We start from the raw sequence: 26283 nt of genomic DNA on the forward strand, positions 1-26283 counted from the left end.
CTGACACCCCGGGTGTCCCGGTAGCACAGGCGTCCCATATACAAAGGCCACAGCGGCCACTGGTTCGAGTCCGACCTGTATGTCGTTCCCTTTCTCTCTCTCTCCCCCTTTCACAATCTGCACTTCACTATCATAAAGGCATGAAAAGCCCAAAAATATAACAAACAAAAAAAAACTGACACCCTCTGTCTATGCAAATATTTTTCTAAATATTATGTGGTTGTACTGCAATAATTTCAAGCATCGGATAAGAATAACTGAGAATCAAAGAGTGTGTTTTTACCTTGTCGTTACGCTCACAAAGGAACTTGAGTCTCTGGGCTCTCTTGTGCATAAAGACTCCGTCCAGGTGACCCGTCTCCACAGAGCGGATCTCTATGGCTTTCTCGCCCCAGCCCATAATCTGATTAGAGTGGATATAGGCTGGAAAAGAGAAAACAGAGAAGAGAAGAGAAGCATAAACGACAATGGACATTTTTAAAATTAAAAACATGTTTTTATCAATCAGTTAAAAATGGAATGATATATAAATATACCATTAGAGCATCCCAGAGCAGAAAACCTTCATTGACCTAAATATTGGTAGCTTCGAAAGTGTTAAACCACTGGCTGACACATGAGGGCAGTAAAGTTCTTCTCTATTGAAACAGTGCGCATACATACATACAGTACATTCATGTCCCTTTAACATTCACTATTGATAGTCTATATCAATTTCAATCCTTCTTCCTCTTCTGTCTTGTTCCTTCCTGTGAAGGATGATGTTAGAAACTGATTTTTGAATGCAATTAAACCTTAAATTCACCCCCATAAGCTCAGCTCTCTGATTATTTACTACACTTTTGATCTGCATTGCAACACACACCACACACATACTTGAACTGGCTGAGTCTCTATGATGTTTTAATGACTCTAAAATCTATTTAAATCCACTAAACACACAGAAAAATGCTTGTGTGGTTGGTACGTACCAACAGAGGTAGGCATCTCTCCCCACTGTAGCACCACGTCCTTGGTGATTCGCCCGTAGGTGTTGACGTAGACGCCTTCGTCCTCGTAACACAGCAGCATCTCCATTCCGTCAGTTTTAGGGAGCACCACGATGGAATGGGGCGTCACCTGGCTCTGGATCTGTGGCAGACACACACACACACACAAACATTTGAGAGGCTTTAATTAAATCTGTCAAATGTAATCATAATCTACAGCAGATTAAAATATTACAGAGGTTTCATCGTGGACATTTAATGCGACAGAATTTGGCAGGCTCTTTGGCATTTTTTTGGGACCGGCCGGCATTCTGTAATCCTCTAAAGAGCAGGTTTGTGGGCATCGACAAGGCTGCCAAATATCAGGGGCATCAGTGCATCAGTAGGTTCAGACTGTGGCTTTGTTGTCTGAGTGAAGTGAAGGGACAAACTACAGCACTTTTCTCTGACCTTAAATAACAGGAACAACATCAGACGAGTTGGGAACAGTAACACACACACACATACACACCACAGACAAAGCTTGAATTAGTATGCTTTCAAAAACAAAAACAAAAAGCGTGCCCCAGAGAATAACCAGCAGGCTCTCCTGAGATATGACTCAAAACTACACGTCAGGAGTACAACAACAGATCATATCAGTAACAGGAATGAGTGATAAGGTAATGAACGACCTCATCTTAACCCACGAGAAACTGCATTTCCACAAGAACTCTGCAAAATGGAACGCACCCCTTTATCGTCTGCTTACTGTGACCTGACACAACCCCTCTGAGCACATCGTACTGTGGTGTTGGAGTGCAGTTTTTCGGATATTGTCAGGCATGTGATAAACATCTGACAGCAATGCATTGAAAGAAATTGCAATTAAAATTGAGATAATACCAATAATTTGAAAAAATATTTAGAATTGAGCTTTAATTCTTAAATTTTGAGTTGTGGCTCCAGCATGCCCAAACATTTCTCTTGTAGTACTATACATCTTTGCAGAACCTTGTGATGTCTCCTGTGGGTGTAGATGAATTTATTCACGCAACCTGTTTCTATCTAAATAATCCATTAATCTCTACTCTAATGAACTGTACCGCACATAGACACGTGTAGCACTTCTGTGCATCCACTATGGGGTAGATACTAACAATCTATTGATCTAGTCTAAAGGGTGGATGGCAGGATGTCACCTTCATCTGTTTGGCACACTGGAGAGAGGAGAAGTTGGCAGGGAAGGAGAGAGAGAGAGAGGAAGCATGGATTAAAGGCGAAAAAACTCTTTAATAAAAAGTCTTGTGGTGCGAGTGGTACTCGATTGAACAGGGGCTACAGTTGCGTGTCCTCACATCTGTATTCAACAGTGTATATCTATTGAAATATTGCCACTAAAATCAATAATTTGGCTGAACCGTGTTTGAACTTGATTCGGGTAAAGTAATCTGCATGCAAGTACCAAAACTGATTTGCATTCAAGCACGCACATGGACAACTACTGATGGCGTACCTACCGTCAATGAGATGATTGAGCGACTAGAAATCAGAACTGACTGCATGCTGCCATTGGAAAAAGAGGTATGCTGAAAGAATATGCTGACTTCCTAACAATAATGAATGACTTTGAATGAACAGGACATTTTGTAGCAGCTACTACTTCTTACATTTCTAGTCCTCTGGTAATTTGAGCTACATTCTGTGTACTGAGCGTAAATAGTCCGAGCCCAAGGCACCATATTTAGCCATCTTAAAAAAAGGTATTTGATAAATGTGGTAAAGCAACCCATCAATCACTCAGTTTCAGTTCAGTTCACTCGCAGTAACAGTAAATCAATCAAGGAGGTTATTTGTCAACAGAAAGACATTGTATTCCTAGAAGCCGATCCTCGCGAGGCAACGCGTGACTCACTGCTGACCTTGGCACAGGAGGAAACAAGCAGGTAATACAGGAGGAAGGACTCTCCGTCACCTTCCCCCATGTGTGTCATGTTCGTTAGAAGTGAGTTGAAGATTTAAAGATGCACGCTTAAATATGTACAAGCACAGCCTTGGCACTCACATGCGAGGGGATGTAGATGTCGTAAGGGTTGCCTGAATCCACGTCGATGACATGGAAGCCCACACTGGAGCCATAGATGACCTTTAACCTCTGACCTTCCTCCACCGTCAGGTCAACCAGCTGTGGACGGTGCTGCAGATCAGTGAATGACTGAAAGAAACAGGAAACAGAAGCAGGAAGGGGAAGGAGAAGAAATAGTATTATATATATATAAATATATATATTCATTCTGCATCTATACATGTGCATAGTGTTTACGATTGTGAGTGTTAATAAGTATGTGCATGTTTTGTGCTTGCATACCTTAAAGGCCATGAACTTGTGGTAGGGTTTGGGAGCCCAGGCATAGATTTCCACAGAGTTCTTCAGAGCAATCACCAGGAACTTAATCCTCTCATATTTTACTGGAAACAGGACAAAGACATTTAATCAGTGACGAACATGAACGGCTCAACTTTTCTACTTTCGCTAATCTGACCCGATAATAAAGTACACTTGATTATATTTATTTTAAAAAAGTGATAAGTTAGTATAGTCCTCAATCTCCTTACTGGTGTAAATATAATGCATTTGATGTGAAAATAATTATGAAAAGGCAAGAGCCAGGAGAGTTAGTATAACCATAATAATATTCTAGTCAAAAATAAATATGAAATTAATAAAAGTCCATATTTATTGCTGTAAAGCAACTTCCCTTAACAGAATGAAGCAATCTGATTGGCTTCAAATCTGTAATGTAGTTAAAAGCTACTTTGATTATTTGTTAATAATGTAGCTGCATAGAACACATGTCACCTGACTATAACATATGTACTACTCCTCCTTTCCTGTTGAACATGTCTGAGCTGGTTGGGCAGCTCAGGCGAAGTCAGAATACAAATGTATTGTAATGTATTCATTAATGAGATACACACACATACACAGATCCTTACCAACTTTATAATGCACACAGCCCTCCAGTTCGCCAACTGTGATCCAGCCTGCTTCTTCTCTACTTCCGGGTCATTGTGTAATATTCTGGTTCCTCAGCCAGGACAAGTAGTAGACACGCAACTTATTCTTTTCCCTGAGAGAGGAGGGACAAAGGGAGGAAGAGAAATGAGATCAAATGTACAGGAATGAAGTCCTAAATTCAGCTGTATACAGCGAACAATGGCCATTGTGACTGAACTAGATAACTTGGATTTGAGTTTTTGAGGGAAGACGTACTATCAATGTCTTAAAAAAACACAAAGGCTACTAAACCAAAGTATCCGGATGTAAAGATAAGATACTGCAATATGATACGAGCTACAATCTGTGTTCAGCTATACTGGAGAAGAGTGTGTACATGTGCCTCCACTGCGAGTGCGTCTGTGTTAGACCTACCAGATATGGTGACGAGAACATTGAGCCCCTCCAGCACATCCATCTGTAGGAAGCGCCGTCTGGTGATCAGGTTATAGACTTTTCCCTGCCCACTTCGGTCAAGCAGCATAAGACCATTCTCGGTCCCCACCAGCAGGTTCACACACCTAAACACACACACACACACACACACACACACGCAGTCAGAGACGCAGAAAGATATTCGGGAAAGTTTCAAATGTTCTAGTTTCATGAGAAAGGTTGAAGGATGTTTCCTCCTACCCCAGAGTGCAGCACACAGGATCTCAGAGTTGAAGCGTTTCTTGTATTGCGGATCTCCGGCGTGTCACTGTGGGGTCTGATGTTGGTGGGTGAGAACATCGTACTGTGGTGTTGGAGTGCAGTTTTTCGGATATTGTCAGGCATGTGATAAACATCTGACAGCAATGCATTGAAAGAAATTGCAATTAAAATTGAGATAATACACATAATTTGAAAAAATATTTAGAATGAGCTTTAATTCTTAATTTTGAGTTGTGGCTCCAGCATGCCCAAACATTTCTCTTGTAGTACTATACATCTTTGCAGAACTTGTGATGTCCTGTGGTTGTAGATGAATTTATTCACGCAACCTGTTTCTATCTAAATAATCCATTAATCTCTACTCTAATGAACTGTACCGCACATAGACACGTGTAGCACTTCTGTGCATCCACTATGGGGTAGATACTAACAATCTATTGATCTAGTCTAAAGGGTGATGGCAGGATGTCAACCCTTCATCTGTTTGGCACACTGGAGAGAGGAGAAGTTGGCAGGGAAGGAGAGAGGAGAGAGGAAGCATGGATTGTAGGTGCAGAGAGAGAGTGAGAGAAGAGAGAGAGTGAGAGAGTAGGTGCAGAGAGAGTGAGAGAGAGTAGGTGCAGAGAGAGAGAGAGAGAGATAGGTGCAGAGCGAGAGAAAGAGTTAGAGAGTTAGAGAGAGAGAGAGAGAGAGAGAGTGAGAGAGAGTAGGTGCGAAGAGAGAGAGAGAGAGAGAGAGAGAGAGGAGAGAGAGAGAGAGAGAGCAGAGAGAGAGAGAGAGAGAGAGAGAGTAGGTGGAGAGAGAGAGTAGGTGCAGAGAGAGAGAGAGAGAGAGTGAGGGTGCAGAAGAGTATTGGCAGAAGAGAGTAGGTTGCAGAGAGGAGTGAGAGAGAGAGAGGTGCAGCGAGAGTGAGAGAGAGAGTAGGTGCAGAAGAAGAGTTAGGGCAGAGAGAGGAGGTGCAGAGAGAGTGAGAGAGAAGAGTAGGTGAAGAGAGAGATGAGAGCCAGAGAGAAGTGAGAGAGAGAGTAGGTGAGAGAGAGAGAGAGTGGAGAGGTAGGGCAGAGAGAGGAGAGAGTGAGAGGAGAGAGAGTAGGTGCAGAGAGAGAGTAGTGAGGAGAGTTGAGAGAGTAGGGCAGAGAGAGAGAGAGTGAGCAGAGAGAGAGAGTAGGGCAGAGAGAGAGGAGAGTAGTGCAGAGAGAGAGAGTTTAAGGAGAGAGTAGGTGCAGAGAGAGCAGAGTGAGAGAGAGAGAGTAGGTGCAGAGAGAGAGTGAGAGAGAGAGAGTAGGTGCAGAGCGAGAGTGAGAGGGACAGAGAGAGAGAAAGTTGTAATAAAAAATAATAATAATAATAATTTAAAGAAAATTAAAATAATACATTAATTATGATAAAAACTAAAAAACTGACACCCCGGGTGTCCCGGTAGCACAGGCGTCCCATATACAAAGGCCACAGCGGCCACTGGTTCGAGTCCGACCTGTATGTCGTTCCCTTTCTCTCTCTCTCCCCCTTTCACAATCTGCACTTCACTATCATAAAGGCATGAAAAGCCCAAAAATATAACAAACAAAAAAAAACTGACACCCTCTGTCTATGCAAATATTTTTCTAAATATTATGTGGTTGTACTGCAATAATTTCAAGCATCGGATAAGAATAACTGAGAATCAAAGAGTGTGTTTTTACCTTGTCGTTACGCTCACAAAGGAACTTGAGTCTCTGGGCTCTCTTGTGCATAAAGACTCCGTCCAGGTGACCCGTCTCCACAGAGCGGATCTCTATGGCTTTCTCGCCCCAGCCCATAATCTGATTAGAGTGGATATAGGCTGGAAAAGAGAAAACAGAGAAGAGAAGAGAAGCATAAACGACAATGGACATTTTTTAAAATTAAAAACATGTTTTTATCAATCAGTTAAAAATGGAATGATATATAAATATACCATTAGAGCATCCCAGAGCAGAAAACCTTCATTGACCTAAATATTGGTAGCTTCGAAAGTGTTAAACCACTGGCTGACACATGAGGGCAGTAAAGTTCTTCTCTATTGAAACAGTGCGCATACATACATACATACAGTACATTCATGTCCCTTTAACATTCACTATTGATAGTCTATATCAATTTCAATCCTTCTTCCTCTTCTGTCTTGTTCCTTCCTGTGAAGGATGATGTTAGAAACTGATTTTTGAATGCAATTAAACCTTAAATTCACCCCCATAAGCTCAGCTCTCTGATTATTTACTACACTTTTGATCTGCATTGCAACACACACACACACACATACTTGAACTGGCTGAGTCTCTATGATGTTTTAATGACTCTAAAATCTATTTAAATCCACTAAACACACAGAAAAATGCTTGTGTGGTTGGTACGTACCAACAGAGGTAGGCATCTCTCCCCACTGTAGCACCACGTCCTTGGTGATTCGCCCGTAGGTGTTGACGTAGACGCCTTCGTCCTCGTAACACAGCAGCATCTCCATTCCGTCAGTTTTAGGGAGCACCACGATGGAATGGGGCGTCACCTGGCTCTGGATCTGTGGCAGACACACACACACACACAAACATTTGAGAGGCTTTAATTAAATCTGTCAAATGTAATCATAATCTACAGCAGATTAAAATATTACAGAGGTTTCATCGTGGACATTTAATGCGACAGAATTTGGCAGGCTCTTTGGCATTTTTTTGGGACCGGCCGGCATTCTGTAATCCTCTAAAGAGCAGGTTTGTGGGCATCGACAAGGCTGCCAAATATCAGGGGCATCAGTGCATCAGTAGGTTCAGACTGTGGCTTTGTTGTCTGAGTGAAGTGAAGGGACAAACTACAGCACTTTTCTCTGACCTTAAATAACAGGAACAACATCAGACGAGTTGGGAACAGTAACACACACACACATACACACACAGACAAAGCTTGAATTAGTATGCTTTCAAAAACAAAAACAAAAAGCGTGCCCCAGAGAATAACCAGCAGGCTCTCCTGAGATATGACTCAAAACTACACGTCAGGAGTACAACAACAGATCATATCAGTAACAGGAATGAGTGATAAGGTAATGAACGACCTCATCTTAACCCACGAGAAACTGCATTTCCACAAGAACTCTGCAAAATGGAACGCACCCCTTTATCGTCTGCTTACTGTGACCTGACACAACCCCTCTGAGCACATCGTACTGTGGTGTTGGAGTGCAGTTTTTCGGATATTGTCAGGCATGTGATAAACATCTGACAGCAATGCATTGAAAGAAATTGCAATTAAAATTGAGATAATACCAATAATTTGAAAAAATATTTAGAATTGAGCTTTAATTCTTAAATTTTGAGTTGTGGCTCCAGCATGCCCAAACATTTCTCTTGTAGTACTATACATCTTTGCAGAACCTTGTGATGTCTCCTGTGGGTTGTAGATGAATTTATTCACGCAACCTGTTTCTATCTAAATAATCCATTAATCTCTACTCTAATGAACTGTACCGCACATAGACACGTGTAGCACTTCTGTGCATCCACTATGGGGTAGATACTAACAATCTATTGATCTAGTCTAAAGGGTGGATGGCAGGATGTCACCTTCATCTGTTTGGCACACTGGAGAGAGGAGAAGTTGGCAGGGAAGGAGAGAGAGAGAGAGGAAGCATGGATTAAAGGCGAAAAACTCTTTAATAAAAAGTCTTGTGGTGCGAGTGGTACTCGATTGAACAGGGGCTACAGTTGCGTGTCCTCACATCTGTATTCAACAGTGTATATCTATTGAAATATTGCCACTAAAATCAATAATTTGGCTGAACCGTGTTTGAACTTGATTCGGGTAAAGTAATCTGCATGCAAGTACCAAAACTGATTTGCATTCAAGCACGCACATGGACAACTACTGATGGCGTACCTACCGTCAATGAGATGATTGAGCGACTAGAAATCAGAACTGACTGCATGCTGCCATTGGAAAAAGAGGTATGCTGAAAGAATATGCTGACTTCCTAACAATAATGAATGACTTTGAATGAACAGGACATTTTGTAGCAGCTACTACTTCTTACATTTCTAGTCCTCTGGTAATTTGAGCTACATTCTGTGTACTGAGCGTAAATAGTCCGAGCCCAAGGCACCATATTTAGCCATCTTAAAAAAAGGTATTTGATAAATGTGGTAAAGCACCCATCAATCACTCAGTTCAGTTCAGTTCACTCGCAGTAACAGTAAATCAATCAAGGAGGTTATTTGTCAACAGAAAGACATTGTATTCCTAGAAGCCGATCCTCGCGAGGCAACGCGTGACTCACTGCTGACCTTGGCACAGGAGGAAACAAGCAGGTAATACAGGAGGAAGGACTCTCCGTCACCTTCCCCCATGTGTGTCATGTTCGTTAGAAGTGAGTTGAAGATTTAAAGATGCACGCTTAAATATGTACAAGCACAGCCTTGGCACTCACATGCGAGGGGATGTAGATGTCGTAAGGGTTGCCTGAATCCACGTCGATGACATGGAAGCCCACACTGGAGCCATAGATGACCTTTAACCTCTGACCTTCCTCCACCGTCAGGTCAACCAGCTGTGGACGGTGCTGCAGATCAGTGAATGACTGAAAGAAGCAGGAAACAGAAGCAGGAAGGGGAAGGAGAAGAAATAGTATTATATATATATAAATATATATATTCATTCTGCATCTATACATGTGCATAGTGTTTACGATTTGTGAGTGTTAATAAGTATGTGCATGTTTTGTGCTTGCATACCTTAAAGGCCATGAACTTGTGGTAGGGTTTGGGAGCCCAGGCATAGATTTCCACAGAGTTCTTCAGAGCAATCACCAGGAACTTAATCCTCTCATATTTTACTGGAAACAGGACAAAGACATTTAATCAGTGACGAACATGAACGGCTCAACTTTTCTACTTTCGCTAATCTGACCCGATAATAAAGTACACTTGATTATATTTATTTTAAAAAAGTGATAAGTTAGTATAGTCCTCAATCTCCTTACTGGTGTAAATATAATGCATTTGATGTGAAAATAATTATGAAAAGGCAAGAGCCAGGAGAGTTAGTATAACCATAATAATATTCTAGTCAAAAATAAATATGAAATTAATAAAAGTCCATATTTATTGCTGTAAAGCAACTTCCCTTAACAGAATGAAGCAATCTGATTGGCTTCAAATCTGAGTAACTGGAAGGTATAGTTAAAAGCTACTTTGATTATTTGTTAATAATGTAGCTGCATAGAACACATGTCACCTGACTATAACATATGTACTCCTCCTTTCCTGTTGAACATGTCTGAGCTGGTTGGGCAGCTCAGACGAAGTCAGAATACAAATGTATTGTAATGTATTCATTAATGAGATACACACACATACACAGATCCTTACCAACTTTATAATGCACACAGCCCTCCAGTTCGCCAACTGTGATCCAGCCCTGCTTCTTCTCTACTTCCGGGTCATTGTGTAATATTCTGTTCCTCAGCCAGGACAAGTAGTAGACACGCAACTTATTCTTTTTCCCTGAGAGAGGAGGGACAAAGGGAGGAAGAGAAATGAGATCAAATGTACAGGAATGAAGTCCTAAATTCAGCTGTATACAGCGAACAATGGCCATTGTGACTGAACTAGATAACTTGGATTTGAGTTTTTGAGGGAAGACGTACTATCAATGTCTTAAAAACACAAAGGCTACTAAACCAAAGTATCCGGATGTAAAGATAAGATACTGCAATATGATACGAGCTACAATCTGTGTTCAGCTATACTGGAGAAGAGTGTGTACATGTGCCTCCACTGCGAGTGCGTCTGTGTTAGACCTACCAGATATGGTGACGAGAACATTGAGCCCCTCCAGCACATCCATCTGTAGGAAGCGCCGTCTGGTGATCAGGTTATAGACTTTTCCCTGCCCACTTCGGTCAAGCAGCATAAGACCATTCTCGGTCCCCACCAGCAGGTTCACACCTAAACACACACACACACACACACACACACACGCAGTCAGAGACGCAGAAAGATATTCGGGAAAGTTTCAAATGTTCTAGTTTCATGAGAAAGGTTGAAGGATGTTTCCTCCTACCCCAGAGTGCAGCACACAGGATCTCAGAGTTGAAGCGTTTCTTGTATTTGCGGATCTCCGGCGTGTCACTGTGGGGTCTGATGTTGGTGGGGTTTACGTTAACCACTGAGATCTTTCTGGCTTCGTTTAGTCTGGCCTGCTCCTGCCTCATCAGCTCATTAGCAAACATGGCTGGGATACCATAGAAGGAAAGAAAGGTATAGCTAATTTGATATTTTTGGGACAACTGTGCCGGCAAAGATGGAGTGTTGAGTAGAATGTAAAATGTGTGGACAAAGCTTTCCTTTGCTTCGCTTACCTTCCGATGAGTTATCGTCGTCGTCGTCGTTTTCACTTGGGGAGGTTTGATACACACGTGGGTCAACAAATGGAGTGAAGGACGCTTTGGACCCGCCCAGACCAAACTGTAAGACAGAGTCATTAATTAACAGCAGCCTGCATTAACACATTACCCAGGGTTTCTTGAATTTATACCAAGGACAGGATAATATCTCGTTTTTTGACAGATATAAAAAATGATGTGCAATTTTTATTTTTATTTTTTTTAAGTGCTAGATTTCTTTAATGCCAGATATCAAATATGAAAGGTAATTTATACTCATTTTAATCATAAATCTTTCATTCATTTTAAGACTTATTGTATTAATTTAACTTTATGTTTTATATACAGCACTATAGCCACGAATATATATATATGTGTGTGTGTGTGTGTGTGTGTGTGTGTGTGTGTGTGTCTGACCTCAGCCATGTCGCCCAGTTCCTGCAGGGCTGAGGTGGGTGTGGCAGAGGGAGAGTTGCTCTGCTGCACCAGGTCAGGGAGATTCCCGAACCCATTACTCTCAGTGTGGCCTCCTCTCCTCCTCTCCTCTCCCTGAGAGACCAAAAAAAAAAAAAAGAGTTAAGAAACAAAGGAAGGAGGAGATATAACGTTTAGAGCGGGGACAAAAGATGTAAAAGAAGTTAAGGGGCGATAAAGAAGCAGAATGTTTGAGAGACACAGAAACAGTGTTTCCCTTTTCTCTAAATCCATGTGTCTCGTGTGCACATTCATCACCTCTCTCATCACCAGAGTGCCGTCCTTGGAGCTATTATAGGCATCTCCCAGAGAGCCTTCTGTCAGCCCTCCGTACGACTCACTGCTGCCCTGCACTGCCGGCCTGCAACACACACCGAGAACACACGCACAGACCCGATTATTTACAAAGCAATTCTGCCACAGCTGCCCTGACAAGCTGCTGGCAGGGTGTGTGTGTGTGTGTGTGTGTGTGTGTGTGTGTGTGTGTGTGTGTGTGTGTGTGTGTGTGTGTGTGTGTGTGTTCCAAAGACATGCATATCTCAACACAAATGAACACTGACAAGTCCAGCTTAGAGGAAAACAAAACAAAACAGAGAGAGGTAAAAACTAAAACAGAGAGGACAACTTACATGATGCGGGGGATGTCGCTAACAGCAACAGTCCCATCATGCCCCACTGTCTCCCCGTCATCATCGCTGCTCTCTGAATCTTCACTAGAGGACGAGTAGTCCGTCACCTTTATCAGAGCGCGAGAAGTAAAAACAAAATAGAGAGAATTGATCAGAAATGAAAAAAAGATCAACCACACTTTCCACATTCCTGCCGCTGATTTTGAAAATGTTTTATGAGAAGGGAAACGTTTGTTTTTTTGACCTCAGCAATACACAATATTTGTCTTTGTGAGAAATATTGAATTCAAACATAACTTTGTTTGTTTACAACAACTCCACAGGGCATCTTTAAGTAAGGTCCCACTTACTAAAGTGTGAGGAATTGATCTTTTCCAACTTCTGTACAGTTCTCCTATAGATTATCATACTTTAAATCATAATTTATACTATGCCATTTAGATTAAGAAGTTCCAGGGACAACAATATGTTCTTAATAAGGCTGTTTGCTGTGTTGTTTTGTTTTATGTATTGCTTTTTAACCCTCTCGCCTTATAATGAGGACCACAATGGAAATACGTTTTTTTATTCCCAATAATAATCTAGTGTTTGCCAAGACTACAATAAAAATATAAATATCCATTTACGCATCATCATCACTATAAATGTAGAAATTGTACCTTGACTGGAGGTCTGCTTCCCTCCTCTACCCTCAATTCTCTGAGTTCCTTAGCCAATGCACTTAGGTCCTATAGAGAGGAACAGAAGAGGAGAGGAGAAAGAGACAAAGTCAGTTAGTTCATCAGTTCTGTATCATCAGCCTCAGAAGGAGTGAGAGAACAAGTCGCATACAAAGACGAGGGCAGCAGAGAGGGGCAAAGAGTGGGACATCAGCATGTTGTCACAAAAAAACATCCGGGCCTGTAAACATGGGTGACCAGGAACAAAGAGTGCTTATCTGAGATACACTTTTTGTTTCCTTCTGCTTAGCCACACTAACATTTTTATTTTGTGACATATGAAAGGATCACAGATCAGCACTTTTGTTCGCTCACAAGCAACATTTCAACTATGTGAAGACGGGGGTCATAAGAGGAGAGAGAGAGAGACAATCAGGCTTCATGAACCACTGGAGTGCAGCATCAATCTACACCCCCCCATCTACCAATCACCCCCATGCCAACTGGCCCGTGGTTCCTCCCCTTCCCGTAACTCCCCATTCAACCCAGCAAATGGATCAGACCAAATCATGCAGACGGGGTGGAGGACCGTCATACACGGTGGGCTTACCAGCTCCTCCTGACCAGTAACCGTGACATCAGAGAAACAGGAAAAGAGATTCAGAGAATTCAGGTTGCTTGGCAGTTCAGGTTACACACACACACACACACACACACTCTTGCACACACATGCACACACACACACGCAAACTCGCACAAGCACGCGTCCACATACACACTCTGATGTATGCGTGTAGAAGCACACATGCACTGCCGTCGCCATTTACACTCCGCTCTTTTAAAATGTAAAAGAAACAAACGTCATCTTCTTGTGAAACCGACTAACTCCACCATGCCAGGGGAAAAGGGCGGGGGCTTTAAAGCTCGAGGCAAAGGAAAACCGGGATAAAAAAAATAAAGAAATTGTGGGGACTCAAGTGTCACTAACCTCATCTATGGCTTTCTTATAGCTCTGAAGAATAAAAAGGACAAAGAAAGGGAGGCAGAGAAAGAAAGAACTGGATGAATAGCAGAAAAAAAGGCCTGTAGAAGATTCCCGGAGAGGAGATTGCTGTGACAGAAAGTGAACGTGTGTGTCTGTGTTGTCCCACTCACTGCAGGTCTGCTGGGTCTCGCCGATTCACGGCCCTCCTCCTGTTTTGGCTTTGCCTCCTGATTGGCTCCTGGAGGGGATCCTTCCTGCTTGGCTTGACCTATCAGAAGAAGGAAGTTATTACACATTTGACCTTCATACACCAACATGTTTAAATCAGCATCCAAAGAGATGTTACTTAAAAATATGACAGATATCACTTTAAAAAAATTCAATGTAAAAAACCTATGCTGTCCTATCTCCCATTACGTTGTGAAAAAGTGTTCTTGTGCTTGTGGAAGCAATTCACCATATATTTTTTTTAAGCTATTTCGTATTTTTCTCACCCTATCTTGAAACTATCTGTCTAATTTTTTTTTACAATTCTGCCAACCCCATTGCAAAATAGCCAACAAACATGAAGGAAAACCGATCCTACCATACTTCAACCTCTCCCTCTGCCATGTGTTTGTCAAGGGGAGATCCATGCATATCTTAGATATCCCTCTGGCCTGTTGTTTGACACATCCCTGTACGCTTTTCTCTATCTCCCTCTCTCATTTCCTCTCTTCTATCTCTCCGGAGGCTGAGAGTAACAGGGCACATCAGACAGGTTGATCAGAGCAGAACTGCGACTGACATTGTCCCGCTGATAGCCTCTGAAACTCGCTGAAGCCCTGTGAGTGTACGTGGACGTTTCTGTGTTTCTGTGTCTGCATTTGCATGTATACAAGACACAAGTACATGCACAGGTTTTTAATTGTTTGCATGCATGCGTGTCAGTGTAAGCATTTCCGTTTTCATTTCGGTGCATGTGCATACGTCTAAGTTCTCGTACCTTTCCTCTCGGCCGAGCCTCCCTGTGACGAAGGGGAGGAGGAGGACGACGAGTTGGAGGAAGTTCTTTGCAGCATGGCGTCCAGAGAGAGCTCTGAGCGCCGCAGGTCTGGGTTACTGAAACAGGTTGAAAATATTTTCGCTCATTTAAGCTCTTTAAAATCATTCCCGTATGAAACAGATGCATGTATTGTAGAATTGCTTGGTTTTTTATATACACTTTAAGATAATATTAAGCAACTCCTGCATTGTAAAAACAGAGTCGATACAGTATGATGGAATTTCTGTAATCAGCTTCTGCTCAGCAATGTCGAATGATATTATAATTACTACAAGATAATTATTATAGGTAAAAAAAAAATAATCTAATCTGTCTGCAGAAATGTGTTAAGAGGTGGATTAAAGGAGGATCTAGACCAGGGGTTGGGAACCTTTTTGACTGGGAGAGCCATAAAAGCCAAATATTTGTAAATGTATTTCCTTGTGAGCCATACTGTCCGAGGTCCGTGCGACGGGTGTTCACTCCTCTCCTTTCCTCCGCTCTGTCTCTGACTGTAGGTGTGTGCGCACGTGTGTTTGTGTCGGGAGCGAAACAGAGCTCAACATTGTCTGCGAGCCATATGGCGTCATCGAAAGAGCCATAGGTTTCTAACCCCTGATCTAGACAATAAAAGGTGTCTTCAGATGTGAACAATCTGCTAATGTGAGCTTTACCTGGCCCGTATGAGTTGAGAACCTGTGCGAGGGCCCAGACCCACTCCTCCATTAGGGGAGTTCTTCCTGACCAAGGCTGGGGAGATGGAAGTGGTCCTCTGAGGGACCTGGACACACACAAATACACACAAACAAGAAGGTCACCTTTGCTGATACAGCTTGGCATTTAATCTCCTCGCCATGTTTTTTTTGATAATGATATCGTTAATAAATCCATGTGGTGGTATGATGAAACAGGTGCAGTAATGTTGATCAGCTTTTAGTGTTGCACCTGTCCTGGTTAACAATGCCAACACAGTCCAATTAAAAATAACCCCAGTGTACCGCATGTGACGCATTTCACCTCATGCTTGTATTTTCAACAGTTTCATTCCAGCGGCTCTCTTTGAGTTCCACAAAAGCTGATTAAGCTGATTTGCTGTGGTTGCAACATCGCTTCAGTTACCTCACTCGACTAGAGAGGGCATGATGACGTTTGTGTTTTTTCTTGATGCTTTTGAGGGATGTTTACATAACTAAATGAAAATGATTGTCAGCCTTTCTTTTCTTATTGTAGTTCTCTGACCTTGGGTGGCATGTCCTCCTCTCTCAGCCAGGCGGTCCTGTCCCGATCCCTGTCTCTGTCCCGTTCCTCCCTGCCTGGGACGCGTTGTGGGGGTCCGGGGGTGTCAGAAGTGGGGTCTGAGTTCTGGCGGGGCATCTCGGGCCTCGGGGAGCCCATGCTGACGCCTTCACTCAGAGCTGAGCCCGTCTGGTCCTGCAGAGACTGAGAACCAGACATGGAGCCGGAGTGGGTCTTCACTGGAACAAGGAGAGCCATCTGCAGCAGAGGGAGAGACAAAGAGGGAGAGATGAAGGGAACGCATCGGATGAATGAAAAGGTGAAAATGAAGAATTGTAGAGTAATACAGTTGATGCATACACTTTACACAATTGTAGGCACTTTTAAATTAGCACTTTTCATTAAGAAACACACCCAACATTCACACACCTCCTTTTATACACACACACACACACACACACACACACCTGTGGTTCGATGGAGCGGTGGATGGGTGGGGTGCGGGCGGGTTGCATGGCGCCGCTGCTGAAGGACTCGGAGCGGGGAGGGAGGGAGGGGTCGGAGATGCGGTTGGAGACTTTGTGCTGCAGTGCTGGGGAGCTCTGTCTGTTCAGCTTAGATCGCTCCTCCACCTGGGACGGGTCACATACCACTGTCACTCACAGCCAAGCACACGGCACAACCAATCACCATGTCGGTATCGCCCCCCCCCCCACCTCATGCATACCTACAAGCCACCAGACAATCTTAACATCACGCTGTGTTTTCTCACATCACATGTTGTTTTCCCTTTCTACGTAAACCAGCTTTTTTGTATGTGCATGACTGTCTCTATTGGCATGACTATTACACTGTTGGAAATAATCCAGACTTCCACAGAAACTGTCAAATATCTGGAGTCTAATCTGACGGGTTCCTGGCACCAACCTAGCAACCAATGTTTTGGTTGTTTATTTTCCACCATCTCCTGTTTGTTTCCCTCATTTAACTGCTGTGTATATGTGTCTCCATGTCCCACACACAGTTGAGCGGTAAGAATGTCTGATGGCTGTGGGGAAAGGTCAAGAATTATCCCTAATCTGCTTTAGCAGACACGACATGTAAACCAAAACCATAGATTTGAGTATGTGCGAAGGTCATGTGTACACGCATAAAACGCAGTTTCATTTTTTACGAGTGTTTCTGCCGACTTGTGGGAGTGCGCGTGAGCGTCAATGCCAACAAGCACCAAATATCTGTGAGTGAGGAAGGCAGAAAGCGACTCTTCCTAGTGTAATCAGATTATCAGATTATCTGATGTGCAGTGAGAGTAGGCTCTGAGGAGTGCTCCCAGTTGCCCAAATCACACTTTTCCACTGTAAACAATCTACTCATTGCTCGGTGGAGGGTTGAGTCATAGCTCAGCATGGCATAGTGTCAATAGCCCCCAGGTAAACATCCGTGTGCAACGAGAACTATCCCCTTTGGAGGCTTTCTATAATTCCACATGAGCTCTTAATCTAGTAGGATTATTCAAAAATTATGACCTGGGTCTGAACAACTATGCAATACTGTGTCATTCCTCAAATCTTTGTTAGTTGCCTGCTAGGGAGTCAACTACAGCGAGGCAACTGTGATATATATTGTGGCAGAAAACGTCAAGTACTTTGTTAGTTGTTCACTTGGGATGAAAGGCAACTACTGATGAAGGAAATAATTACAGACAAACAGTAGCTAAATACAAAGAACCAATGGAAAAGAAATATTCGGTGATTCAGGAGAAGCACTGCTGTGATCCAAGTCGAGTTTAATCTGTGGAGGCAGTATGCGAACATCAACTGACCTTCAAAAGATAGAGAGATTGCTATTAGAAGATCGTTGACAGAAGAAAAAGCTTTTGGGTAGTGCTGATTAAACCTTTATTCTGTGTGTGTGTGTGTGTGTGTGTGTGTGTGTGTGTGTGTGTGTGTGTATAAAGTGTTTGGGTTTATCTTCAGCCTTTCACCCAAAAGCTCTTTCTACCATGGCAAAGTTTCTAAGATGTTAAAACAGAGCATTAGGAGAAGTTAATAGGGGCCACTGCCGCATCTACACTAAGAAAGGATACAGAAAAAGATTAAGAAGGAGAGCAGCTGGAGGACAGAGGGCATCCTCTGAGGATCCAGGTTTGTTAGAAGGATCCCACCACCACTTGGCCAGCACCCATCACCAAGCCGGGATTACATTGTCTGGTTGACTGACCTAAAAAGAAGTTGGGACGGGCTTTCCCCGATGACATCAACAGCAATATGGCTAGAAGCGGGCTTGGTGCTTTGTGGAGCACTTGGTTATAAGGGGGACAGGGTGGCTAGCAGAGTGGGGGGTTGGGAGTGGGCTGTGGTTAACTAAGATGTCTATGGTTCAGGGTGATAAACTGTCCCTGAATATCGGCAACTCCCCTCTGGATCTCAGTCGCAGAAGAGAATATTATGAGTAGATTAAGAAAAAATACAGTCTGTAGAGATAAATGTAGATATATTTTGACAGATCCTTTATGTTAATATATGCTTGGATGTATGTACATTATGCATGTGTGTTCTCGTACTTCTATCTTTGTGAGGACCATTTGACTTTTCAACCTGGACATTTTCTGACAAAGTGATGTTTGAAGGTTAAGACTAAAACTACATCCACATTAAACCGCTCCTCTGCTTCCTTCACTGGTTACCAAGTGGAGGAAGAATGAATCTTGGCTGCAAGAATCCTTTCTACATCCAGGCCATGGTCAAACCATACACCCCAGCTCGCTCACTTCGCTCTGCAGCGGAGGATTTGAAGCTATTGTGCCGCACTTAAAAATGATTACACCTATTTGAAGCTAATGTATCCTCATGATTGTGTGCGCGCCACTTTACTTCATATGTTATTTTGCTGTAACAAGGTACATTTCCCCGTTGTGGGACTAATAAAGGATTTCTGATTCTGACTTATTGTAAATCGCTTTGGGCAAAAGCGTCAGATAAATGAAATGTAATGTAAAATACTTTAGGGTTAGGGTTGAGTTTAGGATTAGGTTTTAGTTAAGAGGCAGTAGAGGTTTTGATGTGTAGGCACATTGCTTTGGACTACAGTTTTATGTTTAAAGATTCGATTGGTAATAATTTGATTGAAATTGTTCTTTTTGTTAATTTAAGTACATTTTGAGTTCACCATAGATCAAGCAGACACAACATAAGTGTGTGCACTAACCTCTTAATGTTGTATCAACTAGTACTAAAGGCAACGCAAGTTACACAATTAGATAAGGGCTGGAGTTCAGAATGTAGTTGTCATGGTTAGAGTTGGGGTTTGGGCCTAGAGAATGCCTTATTTCATTCACAAATATAGAAGTGTGAAAATGTGTGCGTGTACCTATACATGTGTGCTTTGGACAAGGGTCTAGCACTGGGATCCAAAGGGAGAGCCATACGGGGAGCCGTGAGGGGTAGATGCAGGTGACAAGAAGGGATAGCAGGCCTGGTTGGGCCGGAGGGTGTGGGCATCGCCAGTTGGAGAAGATTTGAGGGGCATGTTCAACACATGCATGTCAGGAGAGAATGGAGGGGAAAAGGTACCGGGGGACCACGAGCCTGAGGACGAGGGGGAAGTTTGTTCAGAGGTGCGAGGTGAAAGGCCTCTGTCCCTATCAGAAGGAGGTAAAAGGAAGAGATTGTTATCAGGGACTTGAAGACTGTTGGAGGCGGGTGAGTAGGAGTGTCGGTGTCTAGGTAGGTTGGAGTAGGGAGCATTGCCAGGGAAGGAGCAAGAGAGGAAGTCAGTTGGGTCATCTGTGACCTCGCAGTCCAAGGGCACCCTAAGGCTTTCTTGGCTGTGAGCTGGCCTGATCTCGTTTCTCCACCCTCCCTGATACTCCAGTTCTATATCTACATCTATTCTACGCATAGGAGAGTGCGACTTGGTGCGCCTACTAACCAGATTGATCGCAGGGATGGGAACAGAGATAGATCCAGACTGGGGACTCTGGACCTGTCCTGGGGACTGAGAATGAGGTTGAAGGGCATTAAGGTGTTGGTCCCGAGACACTAACCCGTGGAAGGCTGCCTGACTGGGGGCAGAGAGAGGCCTGTCTCTAGGCTTCTCATTCTGATTTCTAGGTCCCAGGTGATAAGGGTTGGGTACTGCATTAGACTGGCTGACTGACCCTTGACTAGAATGCTCTTTATGACTGAGCCCCGGGCTGCGGCCCCTCTGACAGAGTTTCTGAGCCCTAAACTCTCTGACCTGCTGACTTATCTCTTGCTTGAGCTCCGGATCTAGGGGTTCTCTTTGGTCCACTGAGATACAAATTTGGGGGAGGTGGGTGGGGAGGAGCTGGGCACCATGGGATGGGGTTCGCCTAGGGACCTGATCTCTGTGTCGGCGGTGAGAGGCAGGGGAGGAAGCCGGTTGGTTGAATGACTGGTGATGTTGTAGTTGGGAGCGGGGCGGGTTACCCTGAACATGCTGCTGCTTCAGGACCTAGGAGTCAGAGTCAGAGGAGGATAAGCAACAAAACAAACATACACAAAGGAGACATCACACTGGGATTATCGAAGCAGCGGCGTTAATTCTCAAATATTCAGATTCAAAAAGCGAGGTCTCCCACAGGAACGCTGCTTAAGACCTGCTGAATTAGATATTAACAACACAAGAAGGCCACTGGGTGTGTTTAATGTACAACAGGAGTATTTCAAAAACATTACCGGGATCATCAGCAATACATGCATATATTTAGTGCACTCAGAGATGGAACTTTTCCTCACTCTAGAAAAATGATCTTCACATCTGTGATCTCATCACATATTTAACTGCATGCATGTGTTTGTATATCATGCATGTTGTGACTTACCTCTTTAGCCCAGGCAGGCTTGTCATTAGGATTGATGATGTCCTTGTAGTGGTAAAGCGGCGTCTTCTCTGCTTGCCTTCCCTCCTGCTGCTGCTGCTGCTGCTGCTGTTGTTGCTGCTGCTGCTGTAGAGACACCAGGTAGGCTCTCTCCTGTTGGAGCTGCCTCTGTAGCCTCTCTGCCTGCCTCTGCTCTTCTACCTGCTTACGTTTGTACTCCTGGAGGGAGACAGGGAGAAGGGGGCGAGGGGGGGGGGGGTATGGGAGGATGGACAGAGATGAGAGACAGGAAAGGAAAACAGAAAGAAACGAGGGTGGATATAGGAAGAGAGAAAGGAGGGACCATAAGAGGAGGGCAGAGAGGATGAGGACGGGAAGGTAATGAGAGACACAGATATCAACACCAAAACATGAGAGAAATTGTAGCGGATTCTCAATATATATATATATATATATATATATATATATATATATATATATATATATATATATATATATATATATATATATAAATATATATATATATATATATATATATATATATATATATATATATATATAAGTGATCAGCGAGAGAACATTAGTAGTTGCAAATATTTCTTAGAAATTTCCAGACGTGTGGAATTTACTGCTTTAGGAATGGGAAGCCGTCATTTGCACTGATTATACCTCAATTATTCTGTTTTGTGTGTATTTGCAAATACTATGTGTTTAACAAGCCTGTTTCTAATGTCAGATTTGAGCCATGCATTAATAAATATCGCAAAACGGAACTGATCAACACAAATATTGACAACTGGAATCATGTACATGGAACATGAACACACTCCTTTCACAATTATAATGACGATCTGATGATGGATTAAGGGGACTAGAATATTACCGGAGATAAGGCTTTGGGAAAGGAAGGAAGGAAGGAAGGTACTGACAGGGAAGGAGGGATGGAGGGAAGAAAGATGACAATACTGAGGGAAGGGGAAGACACCATTCACTGCTCTGGCCTCTGGGGTTGACATGGGTTGGATCTCAAAGTGGACAAAGACATACTGTGGATTCCTCACACAAAACACAAAACTGTAGCCCTAGATACGACTGTGGCACTGAGAGAAACCCTCTGTGGAAAATAACAATGCCTTATTTTCTTATGGATGTTCTCACTTTGTGTGGGCAAACATGATTGGGGGCTGACGAAACCATTTGTCTGCACCCTCTCTGGGGAATCCTTTGAGATCCAGGAAACTAAATGGTATACTGCATGCAATCAGGGATCTGAATAATTCAACACAAGCCTTTCATTGGCAATTCATTGTCGTCAGTTCCTTGTTCTTCCTCAAATATGTATCGAACAGGTCGAGTAACTCAGTTCCTCTGTACAACTGCCACTCAGGTGCATGCAGTGGGGATAGGGGGCCACACAGCACAGATGGGGAGCAGTGGTAGAACGTGGGAGGGCTATGGTTACCATCAGTAATGCCTGTTCCTGTAGTAGCTGCTGCTGGAGAATCTCTAACTGCCTCTGTTCGTCTTCCAGCTGTCTACGGATATACTCCTGAGCAGCGTGTCGAAACAAGGAGATAGAAATAGACCGAGAGAAAAATCAGGAAATCTGAACATCTAAACACAGACAGAGGGAGGAAAGACAGATATAGAAAGAGATATAGAGAAGATAATCTCCTGAGGTGGCTGTGAATGAGGTAAGAAGATGAGAGTCAGAAGCAAGATGAAGCTTTTCTCGAACAATTGTAATGTGTTACAAAAGGAAACACGACAAAGAGACAGAGGGAAAAAAAGAGAGGTTTGAATACATCTTTCCAAAAACGCTTGAAAGTTGTGGGAGGAGAGCAACAGAGCGATAAGGAGGGTCCAGGACAGACACAGAATACACATCAGAACAGCAGTAGGTTGAATGAGAGGACGAGGGAAAAGAATTGTTGAAAGAAAGCAGGAAAAGATGTTCCGGCGAAGATACAGAACAATCAAAATACACACAGAATCAAAAGTGGAAAAAGGATCCCAGAAATAGTCAGATGTACCAGCTTGAGAAACGTACAGGGACATGACAAAGCCTCTAACTCTAAGGTTACAACAGTTATCATAATGGGACACTTCGACTCTCATTGGCTTTACCTTCTAAAAAGGAAACCAGCTCTGATATATTATATCAAAAATACTGAAAGCATCTAGTTGTCGTTCACTCAATACTTCTAAAAGGTTTTTATGCATCTTTGAATTTGAGCTTTTCCTAAATAAGATTACACAATAAATAAAGCTGAAAGAAATATCTGTTCACTAGACCCGTCAGCACTGTCAAATCCTATACTGTGGCAGACCACACTTTAGTTGGTGCCTTATAATAATAAATATGAATAATAAATTCAGGGAGTAAAAATAGATCCGTGTGTGTCTTCATTTTTGAGATATTTAAGATGCTCCAATAACATTTAGAGTGGCTAACACAGGACGGGCATAATGAGATTGAAGGTAGTGTTTTTTGCATGTACGATCCAGGAGCTGAGAAGAAAAGAGCGACCTAACGAAAAAAATGGGGACGGGAGCATGTTCACAGGAAAACAAAGCATAGCGCAGCTGTATCATCAGATTAAAAATGGACGAGTTCTGTGTGTCTGAAACTGAAATCCTGACAAAAACATAAGGACAATGCACGACTGAGGTAATTTAAGGAGACAAGTAAAGCCAGAGTGACTCGGGGAGATGTTGCCAAAAAAAGAAAGTTTAAGGGCAAATGAGGGATTCTGGACTTGAGTTGTCTTCCTGTGGCACCATACTGCCTGTATTCATACAGAACGAGTGTTTTATTATAATATTACAGTAAGTGTATAAACCTGTTCTCTCTCTGCATGCCTCCTCTCCTCCTCTCTGCGGAGCTGCTCCATTTCCTCGTAGCGCCTCCTCTGTTCCCTCTCGTGCTGTTTCCTCAGCTCGCGCTCTCGCTGCTGCTGCTGTGAGGAGAACACAAGCGCACGAAGATTCAGGATCGCGACACAATGCTTTCACACAATTCAAAAATCCCGTCTCCTCAGAGATTCTCACACACATGCTGCGTCTTTGATATTGTGAACTTGTTTGATGATTTTTGTCTTTACTAAATGTCACTCCTTCCACAATGTGTCGAGGCTTAGATGTTTCCGTTAATGGAAGGAATTGCATTACATTACAGGATACAAACGTTCACACTTTTGCACAAACACACATGTATTTTCTCACGTGCAGAGTCACAGACACACACTTGGCCCTGAGTGGAAGGGTCATGTTAGTTGAGTCGAGTCATGGTGCTTAGCCGTGCGTTGGGAGGCAAACCCTGGTGGGAACCCAGGGAGAGCGCACAGATTATGGGCTAAGGATTTTCTTCTATAAGCCTGCTCTCTGGAACTAAGAGAGGGACGCTGGGGAAAGGCCGTGTGTGTGTGTCTCTGTACCGCGCTCCCTCTCCACTGCAGCCTCTAACCAAATTGTGAATGAAAGCTTTTTGTGAGTTTGAACTGCCAAAATGCGACAAATTGCTTTTGCAAATATGCTCTAAAGTGTTGTAGAGAAGAGCGCACGGCGAGCCAAACAGAGGGCTTCCATCGGCTTTTGGTGTGTGAATGGAAATTTGGGCTGTTGGACTCATGTATGTTTTTTATGAGTATAAATGGATTCAACAAGGTCAAAGGTCGTGGTTAATGCCTCCTTCTCAACCTCCGCCAGTTTACCTCCTCCAGCCGCCTTCTCTGCTCCTTCTGCTCCTCGATGCGTTTCTGTCTCTCAGCCAACAGTAAGCGTTTGTGCTCCTCATTCTGCTGTTGCTCCAGCTGCTGCCGCCGCTGCGCTTCCGAGCGCTCCTTATTGGCCAGCTGGAGGCGCAGGAAGTCCCGCCTCAGGGTCGACTCTCCGGGGACGTTGATGATGGAGCTGCAAATTGGACCGGTGGAAGAAGGAAGGATGATTTTGAGTTAGTCAAGAGGTGTCAAATGTGTTTGTGTTTAGATTTGTACATCTGCGAGGACACTGACCTCGGTTCTCCCATTTCTCTTTCTTCATCCTCCTCTTCACTGCCACTGTACTCGTACTCAGTCTCGTCTAATGGAGAGAGAAAGAAAAATGGAAAAGATTAAAAGAATAAAAAGCAAAGTGAGTAAGGTAATAACCAGCAGAGAGCAAAGACATTCCACTCTTCACGTTTCTCTTGAACTACCTTTGTTCATTGCTAAACTGCTCACGATTCTGGCATTCCCAGATCCTCACTGCTTCAAGGCACTTTCTTTTAGCCGCTTTGAATAAGAGTATAAATTGTCATTTTACTGTGTGTAGCGAGGTGGAGAACAGTCCTCTCGGAGAGCTTGCAGTGAAAGGGGGCTTAAAGCATAGCGGATGTAGTGGCGGCGCGGCTCTTCCCGAGACACATCCGCACGGGTCTGTCCTCCGAATGTGACAAAGTGACAGCTGGAGAAAGCCACAGTCTCTACAATGACAAGACATTTCTATACATCACCCGGACATCCGCCCTGCAGTATGTTGTTTCTTGAAGCGGTTAATGTAGTTCTTACTGACGCAGTCCTGCGTGCGACTGTCAGTCTATCACTCAAACGACGTGTTTGTGGTTCGTGGTGGAGTGGAATGGAAGTCTATCACTTTTATTTCCTGAATCACTGAGACGGCACGTGTGTGAGAATTTGCATCTGTATGTGCATTTGTGTATTACAGCTCACTCTGTGCAATGAATCCAATGTGTATACGTGTGTGTGTGTGTGTGTGTGTGTGTGTGTGTGTGTGTGTGTGTGTGACAGCCACACACTGAAAGTAATGGGTGGGCCATCTGCAATTTGAAGTTATACTCTTTAATTTTTATGAAATCAAACCCTGTTTTTGATTCTATTTATGGTTTTCAGTAATGGTTGTTCAGTGTATTTAGGTTCTGTAATTACTTGTCTATAAATTGTATTCGTTGTCATCGTTAGTGGCGGAGTCCGCCGTCCCCATGCGGAATTTCAAACTGTCTGCACGAGCATGATGCGTCTCATCCAGCGTCATCGTTTTGAATTTCCTCTCAATCATATAAGCATATGGTCATTCACCAACAGCCATTTTCAGAGCTGTATTGAGTTGTTGCTAATGCGTAACAATTCCTACTGCTGTTGCTTCAAATTAAAAGCATTCAACTGGCGAAAAATGGGGAGGCTTTTATTGTGAAAGTCGCAGAAAACCCAATAGTGATTTTGTAAATTGGTGTTTGAAGTGAGTTTTAGTGTCACTCTTTGAGTAAGAACATGGACTTTATAAAAGAAGTGGATTTACTGTGATGTCATCCATTGGTTTGTGGACTACGCTTTTGTAGCCTCGAGTTTGGCGTTTGACCGTC

The 26283-nt window shown here is 43.2% G+C and overlaps 1 protein-coding gene across 1 annotated transcript in view; it reads right to left on the reverse strand.

Moving 5' to 3' along the window:
• The window catches only part of tnika (TRAF2 and NCK interacting kinase a), a 68791-nt gene that overhangs the window by 3469 nt on the left and 39039 nt on the right, over nucleotides 1–26283 (reverse strand). The window contains exons 11-33 of the mRNA XM_029461060.1: nucleotides 24938–25004; nucleotides 24638–24836; nucleotides 23768–23884; nucleotides 22387–22473; nucleotides 20928–21143; nucleotides 20012–20557; nucleotides 16549–16713; nucleotides 16085–16339; nucleotides 15520–15626; nucleotides 14807–14922; nucleotides 13992–14089; nucleotides 12837–12905; nucleotides 12178–12284; nucleotides 11807–11909; nucleotides 11492–11623; nucleotides 11051–11156; nucleotides 10753–10923; nucleotides 10494–10637; nucleotides 10059–10193; nucleotides 9423–9523; nucleotides 9119–9268; nucleotides 7060–7219; nucleotides 6366–6505 (exon numbers count right to left, since the gene is read on the reverse strand). Coding sequence (XP_029316920.1) covers nucleotides 6366–6505; nucleotides 7060–7219; nucleotides 9119–9268; nucleotides 9423–9523; nucleotides 10059–10193; nucleotides 10494–10637; nucleotides 10753–10923; nucleotides 11051–11156; nucleotides 11492–11623; nucleotides 11807–11909; nucleotides 12178–12284; nucleotides 12837–12905; nucleotides 13992–14089; nucleotides 14807–14922; nucleotides 15520–15626; nucleotides 16085–16339; nucleotides 16549–16713; nucleotides 20012–20557; nucleotides 20928–21143; nucleotides 22387–22473; nucleotides 23768–23884; nucleotides 24638–24836; nucleotides 24938–25004 — 3491 coding nt within the window. The remainder of the gene's footprint in view (nucleotides 1–6365; nucleotides 6506–7059; nucleotides 7220–9118; nucleotides 9269–9422; nucleotides 9524–10058; nucleotides 10194–10493; nucleotides 10638–10752; nucleotides 10924–11050; nucleotides 11157–11491; nucleotides 11624–11806; nucleotides 11910–12177; nucleotides 12285–12836; nucleotides 12906–13991; nucleotides 14090–14806; nucleotides 14923–15519; nucleotides 15627–16084; nucleotides 16340–16548; nucleotides 16714–20011; nucleotides 20558–20927; nucleotides 21144–22386; nucleotides 22474–23767; nucleotides 23885–24637; nucleotides 24837–24937; nucleotides 25005–26283) is intronic.

Source organism: Cottoperca gobio, chromosome 22, assembly GCF_900634415.1.
Source record: "Cottoperca gobio chromosome 22, fCotGob3.1, whole genome shotgun sequence".
Lineage (NCBI taxonomy): Eukaryota > Metazoa > Chordata > Actinopteri > Perciformes > Bovichtidae > Cottoperca > Cottoperca gobio.